General features: G+C 38.7%; 1 protein-coding gene across 7 annotated transcripts in view; it reads right to left on the bottom strand.

The window, feature by feature from the left end:
• Positions 1-25804, bottom strand: part of OPHN1 (oligophrenin 1) — a 630229-nt gene that overhangs the window by 296264 nt on the left and 308161 nt on the right. For all 7 annotated transcript variants that reach the window (XM_043895949.1, XM_043895948.1, XM_043895943.1 and 4 more), the window contains exons 7-10: positions 16956-17066; positions 11835-11939; positions 9933-10062; positions 7331-7434 (exon numbers count right to left, since the gene is read on the bottom strand). In XM_043895949.1, the coding sequence (XP_043751884.1) occupies positions 7331-7434; positions 9933-10062; positions 11835-11939; positions 16956-17066 (450 nt within the window). The remainder of the gene's footprint in view (positions 1-7330; positions 7435-9932; positions 10063-11834; positions 11940-16955; positions 17067-25804) is intronic.

Genomic DNA, 25804 nt, shown 5'->3' with positions numbered 1-25804 from the left:
TTCATGAGACTTCTAGATAGGGAGATTGCACTGGGTAACTGGTTTTCTGCAATGTCCCTTCCATTACAGTAGCAGATAGAAGATAGGAGGAAAAACATTTTTGGTTCCCCACTTCCAAAACTTTAAATATGATGGGAATTACAAAAGCAGTCTCTCCAAAGGCAAGGCAGGAATAAGGAAAATAAGGATATTTCTGTGATAGTCAAGGTGGAATTTGGTATTTCATGTGTGCAGGACAATGTGTCCCACATTAGTCTTGTGGGCACTTAACAAGGCCATAGAAATCCATTGAGTTCACAGGTTGAGTGTGTGTTAAGTTGCTTCAGTCATGTTCAACTCTTTGCCATCCCATGGACTATAGCCTGCCATGCTCCTCTGTCCATGGGATTCTCCAGGCAAGAATACTGGAGTGGGTTGCCATGTCCTCCAGGGAACCTTCCTGACCCAAGGATCGAGCCTGTGTTCCCTGTGGCTTCTGCGCTGCAGGCAGATTATTTACTACTACAAGGGAAGCCCGTGTTCACAGAATAAAATTCCTCAAATCCCACCTAGTTCAGTTTATAACAGAGGCAATGTGGTATAGAAAAGAGAAGTAACATTTATTGATTACTAATATGTGCCACATATTATGCTAGGCATTTTTAAACCACTTTTCTTCATAATAGCCCTCAGAGGGAAGTGAAGCTCAGAGAGGTAAAATGGTTCACCCAAAGTCACCCAAGTCAGTATAGTAGAAATATCAATAAACTAAGAAGTTTAAAAGCTGGGGTCTTGTCTCAGTTAGGATTTTTACTAGGTATGTGGCCCAAGGTAAATAATTTTTCCTCTCTGAATATAAACCTCATAATCTATTAAATGGGAATAATACTACCAACCTTGCTGTCTCAAATTCAGAAACACTGAATTTGTGTTTCTGCCCAAAGTGCCAGGTCTGTACCTAAGCACTATACTGTCCTAACTGGCCCATACAGTTGATCATCAAATAAATTCCCTTTCACTGTCACACTCAAGCCCTTTGCAGGTCTATCCTTTTTCTTGCTCCTGCACTATAGAAACAAAATTCTATATTTATCTTTCAATTTGTCTTCTAAAACTCCAACACTTAGGATATCAGGCATTCTCAGCCTTGCAAGATAAGAGTAATTTAACTGCATCATGTGCTCACATTCCCTTTTAAAACTCTCAACTCCATTAGATTTGGTAAGATGACATCACAGCTCAGGGGACAACATTCTGCCCACCACTCCAGGTTCACTTTCAGCCACCCTCATCTAATTTATGATGCCCCATAAGTGTAAAAGTACTATTTCACACATGTATCATCCTCTTTCATGATTCCAACTTTGCATATATTGTTTCCTCCACCCAAAATGACTTTTATCTATAGTCTTTGACTGACAAACTCTTACTTGTGCTACAACCTGCAGTTCAGCTTTCATTTCCTCAAAAATCTTTCCCCAGTATATATACTGTCTACTTTGTGTTTTCTGCATTGTATTAAAGCCTCTCTTTTTCACATCTGATTCCCCCACTTGACTAAGAACTCAAGGATGTGGGCAGCGTCTTATTTATCTTTATATCTCTAGCACCTAGTAAAAAGTTAGTGTTCAATAAATATTTATAAACTAGACTATCATCCTTGCCATTTTTTCTGATGAGAAAAATGATAGTGAGCAACCATCACTGATTTACTCAAGATCACAATTTATTAGGCCTTGCAACTAGGATTTAAGACTAGTTCTTGAAACAAGAGTGTCCAAGATGGTGGAGTAGGAAGAACCTGAGCTTACCTCCTCCCATGGGCCCACCAAACTTACTGAGACAGACAGACCTCAGACCCTTTACTGCAGTGTTGCAATGCTTGTGCCTGGCCACACCACTCTTTCAGCAACAAAATACAAAAAATATTGTATGGGACTAAAAATAACTGCATGCATGCCCAGTTGGGACAAATTATGGACAAAAGATACAAAGAGATAAAAAAAACCTGCCACTTTTGAAGAGCCTGGAGCAAAAGCAGGGGGATGGGAGCAAAAGCAGAGTATTGTGCATGCCCCCTAAACACACCACCACCTATGGTGTGGTCAAAACACCTAAGCTACCCCTTTGCTCTGACCTGTGGACACACTTCTATCTTCACCCCTATAAGGAACAACCTTGCCCTGCTTTGGGAGGCGATCAAGCAAGGGAACCTGTTGTCTGTTCTTGCTGTCCCTGCTGCATCAGGGGCCACAATAAAGCCTTCCCTGAACTTCCTGTCTGGCCTGTAGTCAATTTCTATTGATTGGGGAAGGCCAAGAACCCTGTTCGGTAACATTACAACTATTTTACAGAGCAACAATCAATGGTGAGAATGACCTGAAGTCTAGCATGAAAGATCTACAACTACAGATATGAGGAAAGAATCACAACTAGACAGGTAGGAGGGGCACATGCATGATATAGTCAAGGCCCACACCCCTAAATAGCTGACCCACAAATAAGAGGATAGTTATAATCATAGAGTTTATCCCCAAGGAGCAAGGGGTTTGATCCCCATATTAGATTCCTAGCCAAGGGGTCCTGAACCAAGAAGACAAGGCCTCCGAACATCTGGCTTTGAAAGCCAGCAGGGCTTGCTTTAAGGAGAGCCGGAGGTGTACAGGAAACAGGTATTCTATTCTTAAAGGTTGCACACAAAATCTCACATGCTCTGAGAACCAGGACAAAAGCAAGATGGAAGGTGCCTGGGTCATATTGACCTGCTGATAGTAGAGAGCCATACCGAGAGACAGGAGACAAGTGGAACTCACCCTGGGGACATAGAAGCTGGAGGCAACCATTTTGAGGTTGTAATTCTACCATGAGGAAAAAGATGATAGAAAGCACCATTTTGGAGTACTCCCTGTAGCTTATTAATGTTGGACATGGCTCTATCCACCAGCCAGTTGGCACGAGCCCTAGGAGCCATACAGGGATATAGCCGTACCCACCAGCAGGCTAGAGGCAGCAATAGGTCCCCCTGGACTACCCAGAAACTCCAGGACCCAGCCCCACCCAACAGTAAGCTGGCATGAGTCCCAGGAACTTGTTTACTCTGCAGCAGACAGGTAATGGCCCTAGAACATATTGGGCCCCAACATTGCCCACTAATGTGCTGAAACCAGCTTTGAGAAACATCATGTCCTACAACCAGCTTACCCAAGATCCAGACCCACCAAACAGGCTGATACCAAGCCCCAGGCCCCAGCTTGATCCAGTAGCAGCTTGATAACCATTCTGGGACACTTCCTTTAGGCCTCACAAGAAGCCAACCAGTGCCCAGCCAAGCCCACCAGTGGGCCAGGACCAGGACACAGCCTAAACTATCAAGGGGCAATAACCAGTACCAGGGCTCCTTGGGCACCACCGCCAACTGCAATAGAACTCAGACTGGCCCATCAGCAGGCAGCAGTTCCAGCAGTAGGTAAACAATCAGGTGGAGGGGTCAGCCCATGCTCACCAGTGTGCCCACAACAGTAGGCCCCAACAAAAGAGGGGCATACTTTTATAAACAAAACATTCTATTTAAAAGCTTGCTGCAGAATATACATTCTTTTCAAATGCCTAACCCACATTCAAAGCAGAATCACAAAATTTCTGGTTAATGACAAAAAAAGAAAAGCAGCTTTTCCTCTAAGAGTTTTATAGTTTCTCACCTTACATTTAGGTCTTAAAATCCATTTTGAGTTTATTTTTGTGTTTGGTGTTAGAAATTTTTCTAGTTTCATTCTTTTGCATATAGTTGGCCAGTTTTCTCAGTACGACTTGTTGAAGAGACTGGCTCTTGTCCATTGTATATTTTTGCCTCCTTTGTCATAGATAATGTGTCTCTAGGTGTGTGGATTTATCTCTGGACTTTCTATTTTGTTCCATTGATCTATAATTCTGTCTTTGTGCCAGTACCATGCTGTCTTGTTGACTGTAGCTCTGTAGTATAGTCCTAAGAAGAAGCCACACAAGAGTGATCTTCCATGGAAATCACCAGCAATGGAGAAAAATTGGCCCCAAAATTCTCCGAATTTCTGCCTATGGAAATTGGGTCTTCATGCATCACAACTTTCAGTGCTAACAAGTAAACCTTGTTTAATTTTGTAAGTAATTTGTATCAACACTCATTTATGATTAAAACTCTCCAAAAAGCAGGAATAGAAGGAACATACCTCAACATAATAAAAGCTATATATGACAAACCCACAGCAAGCATCACCCTCAATGGTGAAAAATTGAAGGCATTTCCCCTGAAATCAGGAACAAGACAAGGGTGCCCACTCTCACCACTACTATTCAACATAGTGTTGGAAGTTCTGGCCACAGCAATCAGAGCAGAAAAAGAAGTAAAAGGAATCCAGATAGGAAAAGAAGAAGTAAAACTCTCACTGTTTGCAGATGACATGATCCTCTATATAGAAAACCCTAAAGACTCTACCAGAAAATTACTAGAGCTAATCAACGAATATAGTAAAGTTGCAGGATATAAAATTAACACACAGAAATCCCTTGCATTCCTATATACTAACAATGAAAAAACAGAAAGAGAAATTAAGGAAACAATACCATTCACCATTGCAACAAAAAGAATAAAATACTTAGGAGTATATCTACCTAAAGAAACAAAGGACCTATACATAGAAAACTATAAAACACTGATGAAAGAAATCAAAGAGGACACAAACAGATGGAGAAACATACCGTGTTCATGGATTGGAAGAATCAATATTGTCAAAATGGCTATTCTACCCAAAGCAGTCTATAGATTCAATGCAATCCCTATCAAGCTACCAACGGTATTTTTCACAGAACTAGACCAAAGAATTTCACAATTTGTATGGAAATACAAAAAACCTCGAATAGCCAAAATAATCTTGAGAAAGAAGAATGGAACTGGAGGAATCAACCTGCCTGACTTCAGACTCTACTACAAAGCCACAGTCATCAAGACAGTATGGTACTGGCACAAAGACAGAAATATAGATCAATGGAACAGAATAGAAAGCCCAGAGATAAATCCACGAACCTATGGACACCTTATCTTTGACAAAGGAGGCAAGGATATACAATGGAAAAAAGACAACCTCTTTAACAAGTGGTGCTGGGAAAACTGGTCAACCACTTGTAAAAGAATGAAACTAGAACACTTTCTAACACCATACACAAAAATAAACTCAAAATGGATTAAAGATCTAAATGTAAGACCAGAAACTATAAAACTCCTAGAGGAGAACATAGGCAAAACGCTCTCCGACATAAATCACAGCAAGATCCTCTATGACCCACCTCCCAGAATATTGGAAATAAAAGCAAAACTAAACAAATGGGACCTAATGAAACTTAAAAGCTTTTGCACAACAAAGGAAACTATAAGCAAGGTGAAAAGAAAGCCCTCAGATTGGGAGAAAATAATAGCAAATGAAGCAACAGACAAAGGATTAATCTCAAAAATATACAAGCAACTCCTGCAGCTCAATTCCAGAAAAATAAATGACCCAATCAAAAAATGGGCCAAAGAACTAAACAGACATTTCTCCAAAGAAGACATACAGATGGCTAACAAACACATGAAAAGATGCTCAACATCACTCATTATTAGAGAAATGCAAATCAAAACCACAATGAGGTACCATTACATGCCAGTCAGGATGGCTGCTATCCAAAAGTCTACAAGCAATAAATGCTGGAGAGGGTGTGGAGAAAAGGGAACCCTCTTACACTGTTGGTGGGAATGCAAACTAGTACAGCCGCTATGGAAAACAGTGTGGAGATTTCTTAAAAAACTGGAAATAGAACTGCCATATGACTCAGCAATCCCACTTCTGGGCATACACACTGAGGAAACCAGGTCTGAAAGAGACACGTGCACCCCAATGTTCATTGCAGCACTGTTTATAATAGCCAGGACATGGAAGCAACCTAGATGCCCATCAGCAGATGAATGGATAAGGAAGCTGTGGTACATATACACCATGGAATATTACTCAGCCATTAAAAAGAATTCACTTGAACCAGTCCTAATGAGATGGATGAAGCTGGAGCCCATTATAGAGAGTGAAGTAAGCCAGAAAGATAAAGAACATTACAGCATACTAACACATATATATGGAATTTAGAAAGGTGATAACGATAACCCTATATGCAAAACAGAAAAAGAGACACAGAAATACAGAACAGACTTTTGAACTTTGTGGGAGAATGTGAGGGTGGGATATTTCAAAAGAACAGCATGTATACTATCTATGGTGAAACAGATCACCAGCCCAGGTGGGATGCATGAGACAAGTGCTCGGGCCTGGTGCACTGGGAAGACCCAGAGGAATCGGGTGGAGAGGGAGGTGGGAGGGGGGATAGGGATTGGGAATACATGTAAATCCATGGCTGATTCATATCAGTGTATGACAAAACTCACTGGAAAAAAAAAATAAAAAAAAATAAAAAAAAAAATTTGTAAGTAATTTGTAAATAATGGAAACTTTTATAAATTATGCCCTAAGGCCCTGTCTGAAAGACAGTTAAAAGGATACTACCTTTAGAAAATGAATAGTCAGTCTATCAGCTTTTATCTTAAGAAACCTTCAGGGTTCTATGTATGTATGTTCCCAAAGCCCCTACAAAGATGGGAAAAAGTGAGATGACAGACTAATTATTTAGCTGGGTGGTCACACATGAAGTAGTATAGAATTTATAATATAATATAAATAGTATCAAGTTCCTCCTCATGATAGTAAGTGAATTATCATGTCAGTGTGTCAAACTCATCTTGCCATTTTGGGGATTAGAGGAAAGTCTGGAGGCTGGAAGAGGAATTAACTGCTTAAAGATATTTGAAAAAAAAAACAAAAAACAAAACAAACAAAAAAAAAAGATATTTGAGCATTGCATAAAATGTAGTGTACAGGTTATTTCAAATTTAGATGACAGAATACTCCTTTAAAAAAGGAATTTTGGAAAATGCTTCTTTTTAAACACTATTTAAAAGAATCCATAGTAGAGCCTTCTTAAAAGCAAGTAATACTCTCCTCCTCCAATTTATCCATATTTTTTGGTAAATTTTCTTTGTACAATGTGATAGACACTTGTAACAATGATCTAAAAGAGTAAAGGCACTTTCAGAAGTCCTGAAATCATTAACAGAGATTCTTCACTCAACTGAGTAGTACCTGGGCCAATGCAAACTTAGGTCAAGAAAAACATATGAAGATATGGGTTCATGTGACAGTGATAGACTCAATTCTTTGACATGAAGTCAATATATATTCTTTTCTGTGATTCAGTCACACTTGCATTTCAAAAAAATGTGATCCACCAAAGAACTGACCTGCTGCTTAGCACCTGGCTTCTGATCCATAGGCGTCATAGTGAGCGTTTTGGTCTCTTTCTCATATTGGCAGTAGTATTTCACCCAGGATATTCCCAAAGCCCCTACAAAGACAGGCAACAATGAGCTGATAGAATAAGTATTTTGGCTGCATGGTCAGTTTACCTGTAAGACAGAACCTGTGCACAGTTTACTTTTCATGGTCATGATCCAGATCTAGTCCTACCTTTCCCCTGAGGTCCAGCTATGCAGTGCCACCAGCCCACTACACATATGGTTATTGTAATCCTCATCAACTACTTTCCACATCTGCTCTGGCTTGCTCCAAACCACTCTCCTTACTGTGTTCCCTGTGAATGTTCCCATTATACATTCTATTGTATGAGCTAGGAACATCTGTAATCTTCTGCTTTTCCTTCCCTATAACCTGCCCTACTTGACTGGTGGTAGGGTTCTGCTCATTCTATCCCCTACATGTCTCTTCTTTCACTCCTTTTATAGCCGAATTCATTCAGGACTCTATTTCTGATGTCTGCCAAAAAAATGTTTTATAAGATATTCCAAGAAAAACAAAAATTCACTATTTCTCCAATTAATGATTTCAGTGGCCTTCTCTGATCACTCCTTTCTAGCCTATTCTCTACTCTTTTGTTAGAGAATTTTTTTAAAATATATATCTCTATTTATATCATTTCTCTTATTATAAACCACCTATGGATTTCCCATTCTCTCCAAATTCCTTAGGTTGGCTCACAAAGCCTTTTATAATGTGATTGTATTTAGCTTTTCAACTTGGCTTTTTGCCCTCCTCACCTCTATGCCCCTGACTCATTGAATTACATTCAGTTATCAAATAAATAGTTGGTGATATAATTGATAGATCAAATTCAGGACATATTTAATAGTGAACAGTGCATTATTAATAATTGTATCTGGACAAGAAGTATAAACCAGGACTCTTCCTGGATAACTAAGACCCTACAAATAAAATACACTCTCACATACCTCTGTGCCTTGACTCATGCAATGGTATACACCTGGAATTTTCTTTGCTTTTTTTTTTTACCTGTCAAACCCCCACTCTTAATTCACATTTCACTTCATATATCACTTCCTCAGTGAAGCCCATAGATATATTCTCCAAATGCAATGCTCAACACATTTCATTATAATTCTTAATATACTTGTGTCTTCATTAGACTGTAAACTTCTTGAGGTCAAAAACTAAATTTGATCCATTTTTTGTACCCCCAGTTCATTACACATTGTCTGGCAAAAAGGATTTTTAGTAAACATACATTCAACTGAATAGGAATATCATATCCATTTGAAAAATTTAAAAACTGGGGAATAGAAGGATCACATAGTTAGTTGATATTAGAGTCAAGACAACATACTCATACTCTACCCCTCGTATAACATAGCAGTGGTTCTCAACTAGGAGCAGTTTTGCCTCCCAGAGGACATTTGGCAATGCCGAGAGACATCTTAGGTTATCAGAGTTGGGAAGTACTATAAGAATAAAGTGGGGAGAGGCTATAGATGCTTCAAAACAGCCTATAATGCATAGGATGACCTCTCAAAACAGAGAATTACCCAACCTGAAATGTCAATCAATAGCATTTAGATTGAGAGATCTTGCAACGGAGAGGTGAAGAACAACCTGACAAAGAGAACACATTTTTGAAAACCATCAAAGTGGACTCTCTAAGGGAGGAAAAGTATGATAATACTAATGCTGAAATACCATGGTTTGTGGATTTCAGTGGGTTTTGCCACTGGTAACCTCTGAATAGTCTCTTCTACCTACTCACTAGGTCAGAGACTGAAGTCACAGGCTTTGGAGACATTGTATCACAGTTCAAAAGGAAATCAAAGAGCACATACAGGTTTACATAACATTAGGAGGCAGAAAAGCTTAAACCTCTGAAATATTCAGTGACTGAATAAGATAACCCACTTCCCTTAGTTAGTAATGAACAACTGTGTTGTTCACTGAAATCATAATGGTTGGGTAGTGCTTTAAAGGCAACCTTGTGATCCTAAGGCAATGGAAGGTATAGGGTACAGTTGTAGGAGCATACGTTTTGGCATTTCACAAACCTGACTTTACACTTAGCCTTGTTACTTGATAGTTAGGTGACTTCCAGTTAGTGATCTCTCTAAGCCTCCGTGGCTTCACGTGAATACGGGTATGGTAAAGTGCTTTCAAAGGTTACATGAAGTAGTATATTTAAAGCACTTAACACCATGCCTGGCACATAATAGGTAATAATAAATGTTATTTGATGCCTCCTCTCTCCTACCTTCCTTTTAGCCTAAGTCAGAGTCATTGAAAGCATTAAGCAATTAACAATTCCCATTTTGAATCTCAGAGAAAATCTTAAATTTTATCATCCCACAGCCTTTGTAAATACAAATCCTTAACCTCCCCCTTTAATTTTTCCCTCCTTTTTATTTTCTCTGTTCTCATGCTGGTTTCCAAAGAGGTATAGCTGGAAGGGGTCTATGAACTATATGGGTGCCTGGAGTTTGGAGAGGCCAAGTGGCAGTGGGTATCAGCCTACTTAAACCCAGTGGCTATCCCTGTATTCCCACACACATTTCTCTTGCGTATAGAGATAGCCTTCGATGGTTGGCTGTCCTGGAAGTTTGCATGTCTGTGGAGCTTCTTTCATCCTTTTCTTAAGTTCTTCCATCTCTTCTCGGGTACTGGAGAAATGATTTCTTGTCTGTCAAGATATTATCATCATAATCATTATCATCAGCACCATCATCATGAAGAAGCATTCAATGGTCAGAGATTCAGTGCAGAGTTTTCTCAGCTTTTATCATGTGATACAACATAGCAAAAAACAAGTGCTGAGTGGCATAGTAACTAGAAAACAATTTAGTGTAGTTTAACAGTACTAAAGGCTAAAAGGGAGAGAGAAATGTAAATAATAATGTACCTGGGAGACATTTTCTAATAGAAATTACAAAAGGTTCCAAGAAATAAAAGCTCTAAGAATTCTGACCATCACATTGAACTCTACCTTACAAAAAGGAAGGCTATAAAGAAGGTTCCCTAGGATAATATTATCATGGCAACTTCTACATTCTGTCTCAGGTCAAGTTACTGGTTACTTGACACTGAATCAAATCCTGGCCATTAGAATAAAGGATATGAAAATGTGCTCTCTTTGAACATAGGTCAACAGAAAACCTACATTTTCATGCTCATGAATAAGAAAAGCTGATATTAAGAAGTAGTATCTTTAAAAGTACATGATTAAAAATCAATGGCAAAACACAGTTTGAAATGTGTGTATCATGACTAGAGATAGGTCTTCACTGTTTAGTCTCAAGACTGCCACATGATGTCATTGAAAAAGGTGATATGGGCTGTCCTACCTAGTGTGTGTATATATATATATATATATGTATATATATATACACACACACACACACACACACACACACAAATATTTGTTGCTAAACTCAGACTTTTCAAGTTATATTTGGAGGAAGATTAAGCAATTGAACTAGGTATAGGAATATTTTGTAAATCGGCAGAAGATAGGAACTCTCACATTCTGGTTAAAGAGAGTACCCAGAAAGAAACAAGTGTAAATCAGGAATCTCCTAAACAACAAATTGTTTTCATCCAAAAATTCATCTATAAATTTTATGCAATGTAACAAGTCCAAAATCACTACCTCAGTGGTGCCTTCTTTTACTGTATCAGACAATTATTCTATACTTTGTGCTTTTTTAACTTTTTTGGTCTTAACTCTATTTTAACACTTTGCATAAGTAATCATGCTGTATCTCTGTTTATCTCTCTCAGCTCTAAGAGACTGAATAATCCCTGAAGACAAAAACTAACATGCCTCATTAAGGTATGTTCAGTGCATTTTACAATGCCTGGCACAAGGTATATGTTCATTATATACCTAAGTAATTGTTACATGTGGGTTAAATAACAAAATGAGAAAAATGATATGCGACAAGGAAGGGAAGGCTGTGCTTATGCCCATCTATAAGAAACAGCATGGGAAAGAAGGTTGAGACAATTCTTCAAGATAATTTTTTAACTATACTAATGTAATGAGAAAAGAAATGAGAAAAGGAAGGGAAGAATGGGCATTCATATTAATAAAACCTACAAAGAGGGTATCTTGACTAACTAGCATAAGAACTGACCTGTACTTAAATAAGCCCATAGATGGGTTCTAATCTAGGAGAGATATAGCAAATTAGCAACATTTAACAAATATTGGATAGATAAGATGTGTTAGTGGGTGGAAGGGTGGGTTTGAACAACAGTCAGCCTCAAAGACAGGGAATAGTTGAAACTGGAAGAGTAAAAACAATCTATTACACTAAAATATTTGTGATCCACACCAGTTGGTCCTCACAAATTAGCTGGGATATAATAACCTAAAATTCCAAAGTCAAGATATTGAGACTGAAATCCAATTGCAATGCAAAGACTGGTGAAGAAACCCACATGCAAACTCACATTCTGTAAACTGAGCTGAAGCTGTTGTTTATATGGGAGGAAATCCTGTGTTAGTTCCACAGTCAAGCTGTTGGAAATGAAGAGGCTATGAAGAAAGGCCAAGACCTAGAGAAAATGTATAAAAATAACTGTATCACCACCGTCTTCTCATTAATCAAATAAAGGGAAACAAGATATACAAAAAAGAAACTTCACACAGTGTTTAACCAGTATAGTGTTAAAAGCAGTAATGCAACACAAATTGGTCTACACATAGCTATTCTTTCATTAGGTTAAACATTCACACTGGACTCAAATCCAGAAAATAAGAACTACTAACAAATTTATTCAACAATACCCTTTTCAGATAGCATATGAAACCAATCAACTACGGACAGGATGAACATAATGTGGGATTGGACTGCCTTTATATCTCCAGGACTGGCACAGAGTAAAGTTCTTATAAATACATGTATGTTCAGTCACTTCAGTAGTGTCAGATTCTTTGTGATCCCATGGACTGTAGTCTGTCAGGTTCCTCTGTCCATGGGATTGTTCAGGCAAAAACACTGGAGTGGGTTGCCATTCCCTCCTCCAGGGGATCTTCCAGACCCAAGGATTGAATCACTGTCTCGTGTGACTCCAGCATTGCAGGCAGATTCTTTAATACTGAACCACTGGGGAAGGAGACTCAAATATTTGTTGATAAAAACAATAAGTAAAAATGGATAAATGATCATAATGAACAATATCATAATGCTAAAATATCCAAGGATCTTTCTTTGAAAAACAATTTTTAAATTAGAAATATATTGGGGAGGGGGTTGGACATTGCAGAAGACATTGAAATGATCAATAAAATATATTGTTAATGCCTCAAATGTTCACTCCAATAAAAATCAAATATACACAAATAACAACAAAATAGAAATTTCGTCTGTGAAATACAAACATATTAAAAATCAATGCTCAGTGCTGGCAATAGTAAAGTGTAATGTGTGTGTGTGTGTGTGTGTGTGTGTTGGTTGCTCAGTTGGGTCAGACTCTTTGCGACCACATAGGCTGGAGACCGCTAGGATCCTCTGTCCATGGGATTTCCCAGGCAAGAATACTGGAGTGAGTAGCTGTTCCCTTCTCCAGGGGATCTTCCTGATCCAGGGATAAAACCCAGGTCTCCTGCACTGCAGGAGGACTGTTTACCATCTGAGCCACCAGGGAGTAAAGTGTAACAGGAAGTAGTAAAAACTGCTCTATTCTTTTTAGAAAGTAAACAATGAAGCACATATAAATATGCACTTACATGCTATATGCATACAAACACATCTATATGTGTGTATTAATATATATGTTCAGTTCAGTGGCTCATTCATGTCCAACTCTTTGTGACTCCATGGACTGCAACACACCAGGCTTCCCTGCCCATCACCAACTCCCAGAGCTTACTCAAACTCATATCCATCGAGTCGGTGATGCCATCCAACCATCTCATCCTCTGTAATTCCTTTCTCCTCCTGCCTTCAATCTTTCCCAGCATCAGGGTCTTTTCCAATGAGTCAGTTCTTCACATCAGGTGGCCAAAATATTGGAGTTTCAGCTTCAGCATTAGTCTTTCCAATGAATATTCAGAACTGATTTCCTTTAGGATTTGACTGATTGGAACTCCTTTCAGTCCAAGGGACTCTCAAGAGCCTTCTCCAACACCACAGTTCAAAAGCATCAATTCTTTGGTGCTCAGCTTTCTTTATAGTCCAACTCTCACATACATGCATGACTACTGGAAAAACCATACCTTTAGCTAGATGGACTTCTGTTGGCAAAGTAATCTCTCTGCTTTTTAATATGCTGTCTAGGTTGGTTTTAGCTTTTCTTCAAAGGAGCAAGTGTCTTTTAATTTCAGGGCTGCAGTCACCATCTGCAGTGATTTTAAACCCAGAAAAATCAAGTCTCTCACTGTTTCCATTATTTTCCCATCTATTTGCCATAAAGCGATGAGACCGGATGTCATGATCTTAGTTTTCTGAATGTTGAACTTTAAGCCAACTTTTTTACTCTCCTCTTTCACGTTCATCAAGAGGCTCTTTAGTTCTTCTTCACTTTCTGCCATAAGGGTGGTGTCATCTGCATATCTGAGGTTATTGATATTTCTCTCAGCAATCTTGATTCCAGCTTGTGCTTCCTCCAGTCCAGCATTTCCCATGATGTACTCTGCATATAAGTTAAATAAGCTGGGTGACAATATACAGCCTTGACATAATCCTTTCCTGATTTGGAACCAGTCTGTTGTTCCAAGTCCAGTTCTAACTGTTGCTTCTTGACCTGCATACAGATTTCTCAGGAGGTAGGTCAGGTGGTCTGGTATTCCCATCTCTTGAAGACCTTTCCACAGTTTCTTGTGATTCACACAGTCAAAGGCTTTGGCAGAGTCAATAAAGCAGAAATAGATGGTTTTCTGAAACTCTCTTGCTTTTTTGATGATCCAATGGATGTTGGCAATTTGATCTCTGGTTCCTCTGCCTTTCGTAAATTCAGCTTGAACATCTTGAATTTCATGGTTCACGTACTGTTGAAGCCTGGCTTTGAGAATTCTGAGCATTACTTTGCTAGCGTGTGAGATGAGTGCAATTGTGTGGTAGTTTGAACGTTCTTTGGCATTGCCTTTCTTTGGGATTGGAATGAAAACTGGCCTTTTCCAGTCCTGTGGCCACTGCTGAGTTTTCCAAATTTGCCAAATATATATGTACATAACCACAAACTATGGGCTTCCCCAGTGGCTCAGATGGTAAAGGATCTGACTGCAATGTGGGAGATCCAAGTTTGATGCCGTAGTAGGGAAGATCCCCTGGAGAAGGTAATGACAACCCACTCCAGTAGTCTCCACTGGAGAATCCTATGGACAGTGGAGCCTGGTGGGCTATCGTCCATGAGGTCGCAAAGAGTCAGACATGACTGAGCGACTGACACACACAAAAACACACAAACACAAATTAAATATATTGGGTTAGCCAAAAAGTTTATTTGGATTTTTCTGTAAGATGTTATTATGGGAAAACTTGAAAAAATCTTCTGTATATATACATAAACATATTTAAAACTATGTACATACTTATGTACTATACACATGTGTATATATGTATATATATACATATATATACACATGGTGGTGGTGATGGTTTAGTCACTAATTCGTGTCCGACTTTTGTGACCTCATTGACTGTAGCCCACCAGTCTCCTCTGTCCAGGGGATTTCCCAGGCAAGAATACTGGAGTGGATTGCCATTTCCTTCTCCAGGGGATCTTCCTGACCCAGGGATCAATCCCCAGTCTCCTGCACTGCAGGCAGATTCTTCACCAACTGAGCTACCAGGAAAGCCCTAAATATACATACATACATACAGTTATATATGTGTACATGTACAAACATATATATAAATGCACATGAGTGTATGTACCACACACACAGTTATGTAGACACCCTTCCTTTTTCTTTCAAAGTTTTCCCATCCCAAGAAATGACACCAACACCTACTTACTTAGTTAGTCAAGCCAAAAAGCAAAGAATTCTGGTTTCTTTCACTCACAGCTTAGTCTAATCAATCAGTAAGCCCTGCCAGTTTCGCTTCCAAAATATATCTCTAATCCAATCATTCTTTTCTATTTCTACTACCACCACCCTAACCCAAAGCAACATTTTCACTTGCCTAGACCACTGGAATAGCCTAACTCATTTCCTCATTTCCACCGTTGCCTTCTTCCAAGCTATTCTCCACACAACAAAATCAGCTATGTCATATCCTATTTAATATACATCAGTGATTTTTCTACTACAATTCAGACTAAAATCTAATCCCTTCACCATGCCTACAGATCCTATGCCTTCTTATCAGATATTATTTCCTGCCACCCTCCTTTTCTCTCATCAGTGATACTCACCATTCTCTGCTAACTTAAGGACTATGTACATGTGTTTTTTCTGTGCCTGAAAAGTTCTCTTCCCATTATTCACATTGCCTTATCTTTTCTTTCTTTAGATCTCATCTTAAATGTCACTTTCAGAGATCTCCCCTTGACCATTTGACCTAAAGTAGCTGTTCTCCTGTTCTTTGTTTTAGCCATTACCATAACTCAGATTATTTTATTTATGTGTATCCTTCTTTCCACCCCATGAAAGTGTAATCTTCACAAAGACAGAAACTGAGTCTGTCTTTTTCACTATACGATACCCAGTGTTTAGCACAGTGCCTGCATATAACAGAGACTCAATAAATGCTTATCAGATAAATGAATAAAGATTTGTTTGCAAATGTACACATACAGATATATACAACTGTGATCACAGATAACAGGTACACAGATATACATGCTTATGTGTAATATGTGTACACACACATGCACATGTGTACACACACCCACACCAACAAGTACATAGGCAAAATAGATAGACAAAAGAATATAACAGACACACAGAATTTAGGAGGTAAACACCACAATATTAACAGTGATCATCTCTGTATGGGGGATACGTTGTATTTGTTTTACATATATTAATAAATTTTTATAGCTTTTACTGCAACTGTTGCAACTGTTTTAACATTGTTTTTATAATAAAAAAGAAAGTTGCTAAAAATCAAAACACTTATCAAACCACAGTACATCATCTTCTATAATATATTAAGGATATTTAATTAGAAAAATATTCAAATGATAGAAGTAAAAATAGAATGGGAAGTCACGGAATGCAAGAAACATGCATTCTTAGAACAGCGTCTGAGATATGATGGGTATTTTCAGAAACCTTATGAAAGTGTGAGAGGAAGGAAGGGAGGAGAACAAGGTAAAATGAAGGGTGACAGAAAAATCAAGGAACACGAGAAAGGAGAGGAGGAAAAGAAATATAAAGAAAAATCATAGCTATAGAGAGAAATCAGAGGAGGAAGGACGGTGGGGAAGAATGAGGAAGAGTGAGAGAGAGAACATTGGTTAGAGAGCAAGAATAACACAAGCCAGTGTGTCTATTTCATTGACATTCATTATTAAGCATTGACTATATTCATATTCTTTGAAACTCCAATTTTATAATCACAGTTCTCTACACTTACTTGATATTTGGTAAATATTTTTAGACCATTCATCATTAGAACTTACTGGTTCCACAATATTGAACTTCTTAGACTCTTGAACTTCCTGGATTTGATAAACATAATCAAGGGATGACTCAAAGAAATTGTGCCTCTCCTTGTCCACCTGGAGGTCTGCCTATAGAAGAAGGGTAATAAATGTCACATATTGGCATAGTCACTCATGCTAGTCAGTGTTTATGGATTCAACAGAATGCTAGGGCTGGAAGAGAATTATGCTACCAAGCAGTGATCTTATCCCTTTATTTTACAAATAGGGAACATGAAGCCAAGATAGAAAAAGTGACTGATGCAGGATATCCAGTTTCTGGCCTAATAAATAAGAAACTTGGAAGTTATTGTGCTCATCCTCATACAAGGAAAAGCTAAACTGAGAATCAACCACTCTTCTTAGAACCAACAGACCACTGAAGTCAAAGGAAAAACAACTGTCTCCAAAAAAAATGTATCCAAAACAAATTGGATAGATAGTTGAATACAGAGAATCCGAGATTACCAGAGCAGAAGCCCAGACGCAGAAGCCTGTTGCCACAACCAGTGTCAGACCTTATTTAAGAACAGCATACTAACATATATATACGGAATTTAGAAAGATGGTAACGATAACCCTATATGCAAAACAGAAAAAGAGACACAGAAGTACAGAACAGACTTTTGAACTCTGTGGGAGAAGGTGAGGGTGGGATGTTTCGAAAGAACAGCATGTATACTATCTATGGTGAAGCAGATCACCAGCCCAGGTGGGATGCATGAGACAAGTGCTCGGGCCTGGTGCACTGGGAAGACCCAGAGGAATCGGGTGGAGAGGGAGGTGGGAGCAGGGATCGGGATGGGGAATACATGTAACTCTATGGCTGATTCATATCAATGTATGACAAAACCCACTGAAATGTTGTGAAGTAATTAGCCTCCAACTAATAAAAAAAATAAAATAGTATATAGAAAAAGATTTGGGAATAAAACATCAATTTCAGGAAAAAAAAAAAAAAAACAGATCTCTTAAAAAATCCAAAGATAATAGGGAAGGCAAAACACAAAGATACCAGAGGAGGTTTTTGCCTCTAGCAAGAGCGGTTATAGCAAATTAAGCACAGCCTAAATCGTAGTCAGATAAGCATAAAACCACATAATAACATTCTTTTATATCAGTTCCTTTCACCCAGGGCATCATGTTCAGCATTCAACAAAATGCTACAAAGAGTACAAAAAAAGTGAAATAAACCAATAAACACAGTCTGAAGAACCAGCATCAATTCACTTCAGCTCAGTTGCTCAGTCGTGTCCAACTCTTTGCGACCCCATGGACTGCAGCACGCCAGGCCTCCCTGTCCATCAACAATTCCCGGAGTTTAGACAAACTCATATCCATTGAGTCGGTGATGCCATCCAACCACCTCATCCTCTGTCATCCCCATCTCCTCTCACCTTCAGTCTTCCCCAGGATCAGGGTCTTTTCAAATGAGTCAGCCCTTCACATCAGGTGGCCAAAGTATTGGAATTTCAGCTTCAACATCACTCCTACCAGTGAACACTCAGGACTGATCTCCTTTAGGATGGACTGGTTGGATCTCCTGGCAATCCAAGGGATTCTCAAGAGTCTTCTCCAAAACCACCATTCAAAACCATCAATTCATCAGCGCTCAGTTTTCTTTATAGTCCAACTCTCACATCCGTCCATGACTACTGGAAAAACCATAGGCTTGACTAGACAGACCTTTGTTGGCAAAGTAATGTGGGACTCTGATAGTTCTGTGGAGCTCACACAATCTGATTTTACTCACATGGAACACTTCTAAGACAAAAGGAACACTTCTAAGACATTGGCAAAGTAATGCTATTCTTTGGAACTCTGTATTCAGATGGGTATATCTTTCCTTTTCTCCTTTGCTTTTTGAATTTCTTCTTTTCTCAACTATTTGTAAGTCCTCCTCAGACAACCATTTGCTATTTTGCATTTCTTTTTCTTGGGGATGGTTTTGATCACCACTTCCTATACAATGTTATGAACCTCCATTCATAGTTCTTAGGGTACTCTCTCTATCAGATCTAATCCCTTGAATCTATTTGTCACTTCCACTGTATAATCGTAAGGGATTTGATTTAGGTCATACCTGAATGGTCTAGTGGTTTTCCCTACTTTCTTCACTTTAAGTCTGAATTTTGCAATATAGAGTTCATGATCTGAGTCACAGTCAGCTCCAGGTCTTGTTTTTTTCTGACTGAATAGAATTTCTTCATCTTCAGCTGCAAAGAATATAATCAGTCTGATTTTGGTATTGACCATCTGGTGATGTCCATGTTTAGAGTCATCTGTTGTTTTGTTGGAAGAGGGTGTTTGCTATGACTAATGTTTTCTCTTGGCAAATCTTTGTTAGCTTTGCCCTGCTCCAAGGTCAAAGTTTCCTGTTCCTGCAGGTATCTCTTAACTTCCTACATTTGCATTCCAGTCCCCTAAGATGAGAAGGACATCTTTTTTTGTTGTTAGTTATAGACGGTGTGGCAGTTCTTCACAGAACTGCTCTGTTCAGTTTCTTTGGCATTAGTGGTTAGGGCATAGATTTGATTACTGTGATGTATGGTTTGCCTTGAAAGCAAACTGAAATCTTCCTATTGTTTTTGAGACTGCACGCAAGTACTGCATTTCAGACTCTCTTGTTGACTGTGAAGGTTACTCCATTTCTTCTAAGGGATTTTTGCCCACAGTCGTAATAAAATGGTCATCTAAATTAAATGTACCATTCCCATCCATTTTAGTTCACTGATTCCTAAAATATCGATGTTCACTCTTGCCTTCTCCTGTTTGAACACTTCCAATTTACCTTGATTTACTGACCTAGCATCCAAAGTTCTTAGGCAATATTGTTCTGTACAACATAGGACTTTACTTTCACCACCAGACACATGCACAACTGGGCACTGTTTCTGCTTCATTCATCCTCTTCATTCCTTCTGGAGCTATTTCTCTGCTCCTTCCCCAGTAGCATATTGGGCACCTACCAACCTGGTGAGTTCATCTTTCATTGTCACATCTTTTTGTCTTTTCATACTATTCATGGGGTTCTCATGCCAAAAATGCTGAAGTGATTTGCCATTCCCTTCTCCAGGCCAACATGTTTTCTCAGAACTCTCCACCATATCCCATCTGTCTTGAGTGGCCCTACACAGCATCACTCATAGTTTCATTGAGTTAGCCAAGGTTGTGATCCATATGGTCAGTTTCTTTAGTTTTCTGTGATTGTAGACCTAGTGCAGAACCTAAAATAAAAAACTTACTGTTGGAAAACCTCATAGAAAAAATTATATCTATTCCTGACCTATCAAATGCAATGCTAGTTATCTTTTTATTTTTTTAATTGAGGAATAATTACTTTACAAAATTGATTTGCTTTCTGCCAAACATCAACATGAATTAGCCATAAGTATACATATGTCCCTGCACTCTTGAACTTCCTTCCCACCTCCCACCATTTCCAACCTCCCTAGGTTGTTACAGACCCCTAGTTTGAGTTCACTGAGTCATACAGGAAATGTCCAATGGCTATCCATTTTACAAGTCATAGCATACATGCTTTCATGCTACTGTCTCCATTTGTCTTACCCTCTCTTTCTTCCCCTCCACCGTGTCCATACGTCCACCACTATGTCTGTGTCTTCATTTCTTCCCTGCAAATAGGTTCATCAGTACCACAGCTTCTTTATCCACTCATCTGTCAATGGATATCTAGGTTGCTTCCATGTTTCAGCTAGTGTAAATAGTGCTGCAGTGAACATTGGGGTACATGTGTCTTTTTCAATTTTGGTTTCCTCACGGTATATGCCTAGAAGTGGTATTGCTGGGTCATATAGTAGATTTATTACTAGTTTTATAAGGAATCTCCATAGTGTCCTCCATAGTGGCTGTATCAATTTACACTCCCACCAACAGTGCAAGAGCATTCCCTTTTCTCCACATCCTCCCCAGCACTGGTTTGTGGATTTTTTGATGGTGGGCATTCTGTGTATTGATCTTGTATCCTGTGATACTAAATTTGCTGATTAGCTCTAATAATTTTGTTATAGTATCTTTAGGATTTTCTACATACAATATCATGTCATCTGCAAATAGAGTTTTACTTCTTCCTTTCCAATCTCAGTCACCTTTCTGATCTGGATTTCCTTTATTTCTCATTCTTCTCTGATTGCCATAGCTGAGAATTCCAAAACAATGTTAAATAATAGTGGTGAGAGTAGGCAGGCTTGTCTTGCTCCTGATCTTAGAGGGAATGCTTTCAGTTTTTCACCATTGAGAACAAGGTTTGCTATGGGTTTGCTGTATATTACCTTTATTATGTTAAGCTCCTTTTATGTCCAATATTTGAAGAGTTTTATCATAAATGGCTATTGATTTCTGTCAAAGTTTTTTCTGCATCTATTGAGATTTTTCATATGGATTTTATCTCTCTATTTATTAATATGATGTCTCCCATTGATTGACTTGTGTATATTGAAGAATCCTTGTATAACTGGGATAAACCTGACTTGATCATGGTGCATGATATTTTAGTCTGTTGTTGAATTCTGTTTGCTAGAATTTTGTTGAGGGTGTTCGCATATATGTTCATCAGTGATATTAGCCTGTAATTTTCTTTTTTTGTGTAATGTTGTTGTCTGGTTTTGGTATCAGGGTGATGGTGACCTCGCAGAATGTATTCGGAAGTGTTCCTTTCTCCGCATTTTTTTGGAAGAGTTTTAGAAGAATAGGCATTAGCTCTTCTCTAAATGTTTGACAGAATTCTGTGAAACCATTTGGTCCTGGGCTTTTGGTTTTTGGGGAGACTTTTTATCACACTTTCGATTTCAGTGTTTGTGATTGGCTTGTTCATAATTTCTATTTCTTCCTGGTTCAGTCTTGGGAGGATGAACTTTTCAAAGAATCTATCAGTTTCCTCCAGCTTGTCCATATTTGGCATATAGTTGCTCATAATTGTCTCTTATGAGCCTTTGTAACCTCTCTGCATTGCCTGTTGTAACCTCTCCTTTTTCATTCCTAATTTTGTTCATTTGATTTTTCTCCCTTTTTTTCTTGATGAGTCTGGACGATGGTTTTTTCAGTATTGTTTATGTTCTCAGAGAACCAGCTTTTAGTTTTATTAATCTTTACTATTGTTTCCTTCATTTCTTTTCATTTATTTCTGTTCTGATCATTATGATTTCTTTCCTTTTAACTTTGGGATTTTTTTGTTATTCTTTTTCCAGCTGTTATTTGAAGTGAAAAGTTAGTTTGTTTATTCAATGTTTCTCTTATTTTTTGAGGTAAGATTGTATTGCTATAAACTTCCTTCTTAGAACTGCTTTTCCTGAATCTCACAGGCTTTGGGTTTTCATATTTTTCCTGTCATTTTTTTCCTAGGAATATTTTAACTTCCCTTCTTCCTTCAGTAACCTATTTGTTACTCAGAAATGTATTGTTTAATCTCCATGTGTGTGCTTTCACAGTCTTTTTTCTTCTGTAATTGATATCTAGCCTCACAGTGTTGTGGTCAGGAAAGACGCTTGATATGATTCCAATTTTCTTCAATTCACTTAGGCTTGATTTGTGATCCAAGAGGTGGTCTATCCTGGAGAATGTTCCATGTTCACTTGAGAAGAAAGTGTATTCTTCTGCATTTGGATGGAATGTCCTGAATATATCAATTAGGTCCATTTTGTCTAAAGTTTCAATTAAGGTTTGTGTTTCCTTATCAATTTTCTTATTTGATGATATGTCCTATGGCGTCAGTGAGATGTTACAGTCACCTACTATTATTGTGTTACTGTCAATTTCCGCTTTTATGTCTGTTAAAGTTTGCCTTATGTACTGAGGTGTTCCAATGTTGGGTGCATAAATATTTAAAATTTTTATGTCTTCTTGGATTGATCCCTTGATCATTATATAGTGTCCTTTTTTATATATTGTAATATTTTTTTATTTTAAAGTCTGTTTTGCCTGATATGAGAATTGTCACTCTGGCTTTCGTTTGATTTCCATTTGCATAGAATATCTTTTTCCATCCTCTTACTTTCAGTCTTAAAGTGGGTTTCTTGTAGACATCATATATATGGGTCTTGCTTTTGTATCCATTCAGCCAGCCTGTGTTTATTAGTTGTGGTGTTTAATCCATTTACATTTAAAGTAATTATTTTTGTATATGTTCCTACTGGCATTTTCATAATTGTTTTGGTTTGTTTCTGTAGGTCACTTCTTTCTCTTGTGTTTCTTGCCTATAATAACACCTTTAACATTTGTTGTAAAGCTGGTTTGGTGGTGCTAAACTCACTTAAATTTTGCTTGTCTGTAACACTTTTGATTTCTCTATCAGTTTTGAATAACATCCTTGCCAGGTAGTGCAATCTTGGTTATAGAGTTTTTTTTTTTCTTTCAGTACTTCAGATATATCCTGCCATTTCCTTCTGGCCTGCAGAGTTTCTGCTGAAAGATCAGCTGTTAGTCATATAGGTTTCCCCTTGTGCATTACTTGTTCCTTTTCCCTTGCTGCTTTTAATATTTTTTCTTTGTATTTACTATTTGTTATGTTGATTAGTATGTGTCTTGACATGTTTCTCCTTGGGTTTATCCTGTATGGAACTCTCTGTGCTTCTTGGATTCTTTTTCAAATTTGTTTTTCGCTTCTCTTCTTTTCACAGCTATTTGTAAGGCCTCCTCAGACAACCATTTTGCCTTTTTGCATTTCTTTTCCATGGATTCAGTACTGCCACTCCAAAGGCTCAGGCCCAATCCCTGGTCAAGGGACTGAGATTCCTCAAGTTGTTTGTTATGGCATTAAATGGGATTAAAACAAACACAGGGAGATAAAAAAACAAAACATTGAAAGAAACAAAAGACCAACCCAGACACATGGTAAATACAAATCAGACAGACAATTACAAAAACAGTGGAACATAAACATATGCTTACACACACACAAACATAACAAAAATATTCCAAAGAAATGAAAGTACAGAGACTGACTTGGTAAGCAAAGGAAACCAAAAATAATATCAACCAATTAAAAACAGAGCTAATTAAAACTTAAACTGGAAAACAGAACCAAAGCAGGGTGCCAATTGGGGAATAAAGCAAAGAAAACAAAACAAATTAACAAACATGGTGAAAAAAGAAAGAATAAAATAAGGGGAAAAAAGAAAAAGAAAAGGAAGAAAAGAAGAAAAAAGAAAAGTAAAATTAAATGGAAGTATGTAAATATGATTTAAATATATTAAACAATAACTACAGCAGGAAAAGAACAATTTAAAAAAAACAGTCAAACAGAAGAAAAACAAAAAATTCATAGAGGAAAAAAAAATCCACAGCACCACAGAAGGCCAGTGCAGAGGTAGAAGTATATAGTGGAAATGAAGATTGTGATTTTTAAAATAGAAAAAGTCTCAAGGTCTTATTCTTAGTTGTGGAGTCAGTCCCCCATGAATGAGGTTGGACCAGTGCCATGTAAAGGTTTCCTGGTTGGGGGGACTTGTGCCTGTGTTCTGGTTGATGAAGCTGGATCTCATCTGTCTGATGGGTAGTACCATGTCCAGTCACAGGTTTTGGGGTGTCTATGGGTTCAGTGTGGCTTTGCGCAGCCTGTCTGCTAGTGTGTAATGTTGTGTTTCTGTTTTCTTGAAGGATTAGCATGGGGTATCTGGGTACTGGTGTTTGCTGTCCTTTGGGTGGGCTTGGCTTTGGTGTTCAGATGGAGGCCTTTTCGGGGTCTCTCATCTATTAATGTTCCCTAGGGTCAGGTGTACTCTAGTGGTTCAAAGCCTTGGGCTTCCGTCTCTACCTCAGGGGTTCAGGCTCATTGCCTATTGAAGCTCCAAGAACTCACAAGCCACACAATGCAAAAGACAAGTTCCCAATACTTGTGGTGAAGGCAACACTCAGTAGCCCAAAATACTCAGTGAAACCTACACCGAGGTCTTCTAATACATCTAGGAGGGTCTCTGAAACTTGTGTGCAGCATGGAGTCAGTCTCACATCTGGCCTCTTTTCAGTTTATAGCTGCTCCTAAAGTTCACAGTTTCTCCTAGAGTCCATAGTCTGTTCCCCACCTGGACACAAGAGACTGAAGGCTGAGGCTCATTAAGACTCACTTGCAAAAAAAAAAAAAAGACTCACTTGCTTTCTTGGGCTGGGGAGAGAGAAGGCTATGGCAGCCACATAAGAGTTGTACAGGGGAATGCCTGTGAAAGTAGTAAGCTCTTGGATGCTGTTACAGTCTAAGGCAGCTTGTGAATTTTCCCAGAGAAAACTGGGGTCTAGGGTTCTAGAGACCCATGAAATGGGTCAAGATGTTTAAGCTCCCTGCAAGGTGTGGGCAGTAACCTGTGCCTGCTCATGGCCTGATGCTAGCTGCAACCTCTGTGATGGGGAATGCATCAACAGTGTTTCGTCTGTTGCTTCCAGCACCTTTCCTGGCTTTGGCAGTGGCAGTCATGTCTAATTCCACAGCTTTGTCAAAGTAGCACTCTCAGCACACATCATCATGGCCACCAGCCCCCTACCTCTCCCTGGGATCTTCGTTGGAGCCTTGGCTCCCTGAACCGCCACTCGCCCGTTCCAGGTTGGGGTTTGTGAGCTGCTTATGGGCTGAGAAGTGTTGTTAGGCAGCTTTCTCAGTATTTTGCCTTCTGAGTTGCTGCTGTTGCACAGCATTCTGAGGTTTCACAGCTTCCCCCTTAGGCCCGCCTGTGAGGGGCTTTACAAGTGCTCAGAAACTTTTCTTCCTTCATGACTCCCTCCCTCCCTTGGGACACAAGCTCCCGTCCTGAAGTCTTTTGTCTTTGTGTGTGTGGGTGGGTGTTTATCCTTTGTCCTACCTCATTCTAAGGAGATTTGCT

This window comes from Cervus elaphus, chromosome X (genome assembly GCF_910594005.1).
Source record: "Cervus elaphus chromosome X, mCerEla1.1, whole genome shotgun sequence".
In the NCBI taxonomy this organism is placed as follows: domain Eukaryota; kingdom Metazoa; phylum Chordata; class Mammalia; order Artiodactyla; family Cervidae; genus Cervus; species Cervus elaphus.
This window is presented reverse-complemented; position numbering and strand designations above follow the sequence as displayed.